Here is a 3,603-nt window from a genome sequence, read left to right on the forward strand (position 1 = left end):
TGAGTCTTTGGAGAGATATTCCTCTCTCTCTCTCTCTCTCGCTCTCTCTCTGCTCTCTCTCTCTCTCTCTCTCTCTCTCTCTCTCTCTCTCTCTCTCTCTCTCTCTCTCTCTCTCTCTCTCTCTCTCTCTCTCTCTCTTTCTCTCTCTCTCTTCTCTCTCTTCTCTTCTCTCTCTCTCTCTCTCTCTCTCCTCTCTCTCTTCTCTCTCTCTCTCTCTCTCTTCTTCTTTCTCTCTCTCTCTCTCTCTCTCTCTCTCTCTTCTCTCTCTCTCTCCTCTCTCTCTCTCTCTCTCTCTCTCTCTCTCTCTCTCTCTCTCTCGTCTCTCTCTCTTCCTTCTCTCTCTCTCTCTCTCTCTCTCTCTCTCTCTCTCTCTCTCTCTAAAAGCCACTTGTGTTCTTCTTCCATCTCCTCCAAGCCATACGCCCACACACACTGTTCACAAACACACAGAAAATACACAGAACACACCTACACACTAATTTCTGCCCCATTTTCCCTCATTCTTGGTCCCCTGCCATGACTGCAGACACCAACAGAAGTACATAGCCATTCTGTTCTGCTCTGGCCGGGACTTCTTTAAGACATTCCTGAGATACTCTCGAGCCATCCATGAACGACCAACTCCCTCCCTTCCCCTCAACAACACACACCACCCCTCCTCCCTTTATCCGTCAGTACTCACCACCACAGTGGCAGTCTCCAGGCCCAGGGAGCCCCAGCTTAGGAACAGAGCCAGCCAGGCCAGGACCGTCATCCTGGGAGGAGAAAAACCACACACACAGGGGTCAGCTAAGCACCAAACACACCTCCTAGCAACCATCATATATTACACAGCCTATATAACACAGAGTCACAGAGCATTACAAACTCAGTGTTGTTCGATGCAATACAACACACAGGATTTAACTGTCGGTCTCTCTCTCTCTCTCTGTGTGTGTGTGTGTGTGTATGTATATATGTGTGTGTGTGTATGTATATATGTGTGTGTGTATGTATGTATGTATGTATGTGTGTGTGTATGTATGTATGTGTGTGTGTGTGTGTGCTTACAGGATGAGGAGCCAGCGGGCCTGTTTGGCTAGCCCCAGCAGGATGAACAGACACACTAGGAGGTCCAGCAGCAACAGCAGCACGTAGGACAGCCACCTACAGCCCAGGAGATAACAGCCATCTCAGCAATAGGACACCATAGAACCACCCAATGCAGGGAATACACTTCCAAATACATTTCTATGGTGCTGAACGCAAAACTCAATCTTTCAGCAAACCACAAGGGAGTGATATACTGACACACGCTATGTGTGTTCTTAACACCCAATTTAAAACATTGAAGAAGAAGACACTCCCACTCCCTCACCTGTAGTCCTCGTTGACCATCAGTGTGTTGGCTGCCCAGCCAGGGGAGAAGGGGCTTGGCATGACCCCTCCGACTGGTGCCACTGTGGGGGCCATGGAGGGGGGCACAGGGGTGAGGGCTGCTATGGGAGGATCTCCGCTATTGTTACTGCTGTTCCAGGCACCCCCRTCAGAGGAGCGAGCCATGGTCAGMGAGGTGAGCAGGGACACCACGTTCTCTGACAGTCTCCTACAGTTCCGGGTGGACACCAAGTAGGGCTTACTGCCTGTAAACAGSTCCTCCATGGTGGTCAGGGGCCCGGCGATGGACAGCTGTAGCCCAGAGATTGTGTCTGAAACCTGGGGAGGCRGAGAGGGAGGGGTGGGGCAGGACAGGGAGGTGGAGGTTATGAGTCATACAATCAATCTCATGGTCATGTAATCATAGAGAGTTTGTAGTTGTATAATCAACAACATGGGGTGGGTGGAGATTGAATTACAATGAAAAACGGGCGACAGACATATAAACCACTGAGTGACCGCGTGGGACAGAGCAGATAAACCACTGAGTGACCGCGTGGGGACAGACATGATAAACCACTGAGTGACCGCGTGGGGACAGACATATAAACCACTGAGTGACCGCGTGGGGACAGACATATAAACCACTGAGTGACCGCGTGGGGACAGACAGATAAACCACTGAGTGACCGCGTGGGGACAGACAGATAAACCACTGAGTGACCGCGTGGGGACAGACATATAAACCACTGAGTGACCGGTGGGACGAACATATAACACTGAGTGACCGTGTGGGACAGACATATAAACACTGAGTGACCGTGTGGGACAGACATATAAACCACTGAGTGACCGCGTGGGGGACAGACATAAAACCACTGAGTGACCGCGTGGGGACAGACATATAAACCACTGAGTGACCGCTGGGGACAGACATATAAACCACTGAGTGACCGCGTGGGGAACAGACATAACCACTGAGTGACCGCTGGGACAGACAGATAAACCACTGAGTGACGTGGGGGACAGACATATAACACACTGAGTGACCGCGTGGGGACAGACATAAACCACTGAGTGACCGCGTGGTGGGGACAGACAATAACCACTGAGTGACCGTGGGGGGACAGACATATAAACACTGAGTGACCGCGTGGGGACAGACATATAAACCACTGAGTGACCGCCGTGGGGACAGACATATAACCACTGAGTGACCGCGTGGGGACAGACATATAAACATGAGTGACCGCGTGGGGACAGACAATAAACCACTGAGTGACCGCGGGGACAGACAATAAACCACTGAGTGACCGCACTGCGTGGGACAGACATATAACACTGAGTACCGTGTGGGGACAGACATATAAACACTGAGTGACCGGTGGGGACAGACATATAAACACTGAGTGACCGCTGGGGACAGACATATAACCACTGAGTGACCGCGTGGACAGACATATAAACCACTGAGTGACCGCTGTGGGACGGAAGACATATAAACCACTGAGTGACCGCGTGGGGGACAGACATATAAACCACTGAGTGACCCGTGGGGACAGACATATAAACCACTGAGTGACCGCGTGGGGACAGACATATAAACCACTGAGTGACCCGTGGGGACAGACATATAAACCACTGAGTGACCGGGTGTGGGGACAGACATATAAACACTGAGTGACCGCGTGGGGACAGACATATAAAACACTGAGTGACCGCGTGGGACAGACATATAAACCACTGAGGGACCGCTGTGGGACAGACATATAAACCACTGAGTGACCGCGTTGGGGACAGACATATAAACACACTGGCTCAGACCGCGTGGGGAGCAGACCATATAAACCACTGAGTGACCGCGTGGGGACAGACATATAAACCACTGAGTGACCGCGGTGGGACAGACATATAAACCACTGAGTGACCGCGTGGGGACAGACATATAAACCACTGAGTGACCGTGTGGGGACAGACATATAAACCACTGAGTGGACCTGTGGGACAGACATATAAAACCACTGAGTGACCGCGTGGGGGACAGGACATATAAACCACTGAGTGACCGTGTGGACAGACATATAAACCACTGAGTGGACGTGGGGGACAGACATAAAACCACTGAAGTGACCGCGTGAGGACAGACATAAAACACTGAGATGACCGCGTGGGACAGACATATAAACCACTGAGTGGACCGCGTGAGGACAGACAATAAAACCACTGAGTGACCGCTGAGGACAACAG

The 3,603-nt window shown here is 51.3% G+C and overlaps 1 protein-coding gene across 1 annotated transcript in view; it reads right to left on the bottom strand.

Annotated features, from left to right (window-relative positions):
* Positions 1-664: 664 nt before the first annotated feature.
* The window catches only part of ttyh1 (tweety family member 1), a 25,653-nt gene continuing 22,714 nt past the window's right edge, over positions 665-3,603 (bottom strand). Inside the window, exons 5-7 of the mRNA XM_024138674.2 lie at positions 1,358-1,695; positions 1,051-1,146; positions 665-755 (exon numbers count right to left, since the gene is read on the bottom strand). Coding sequence (XP_023994442.2) covers positions 665-755; positions 1,051-1,146; positions 1,358-1,695 — 525 coding nt within the window. The remainder of the gene's footprint in view (positions 756-1,050; positions 1,147-1,357; positions 1,696-3,603) is intronic.

Source organism: Salvelinus sp. IW2-2015, unplaced genomic scaffold (assembly GCF_002910315.2).
Source record: "Salvelinus sp. IW2-2015 unplaced genomic scaffold, ASM291031v2 Un_scaffold1547, whole genome shotgun sequence".
NCBI classification, from domain to species: Eukaryota; Metazoa; Chordata; class Actinopteri; order Salmoniformes; family Salmonidae; genus Salvelinus; species Salvelinus sp. IW2-2015.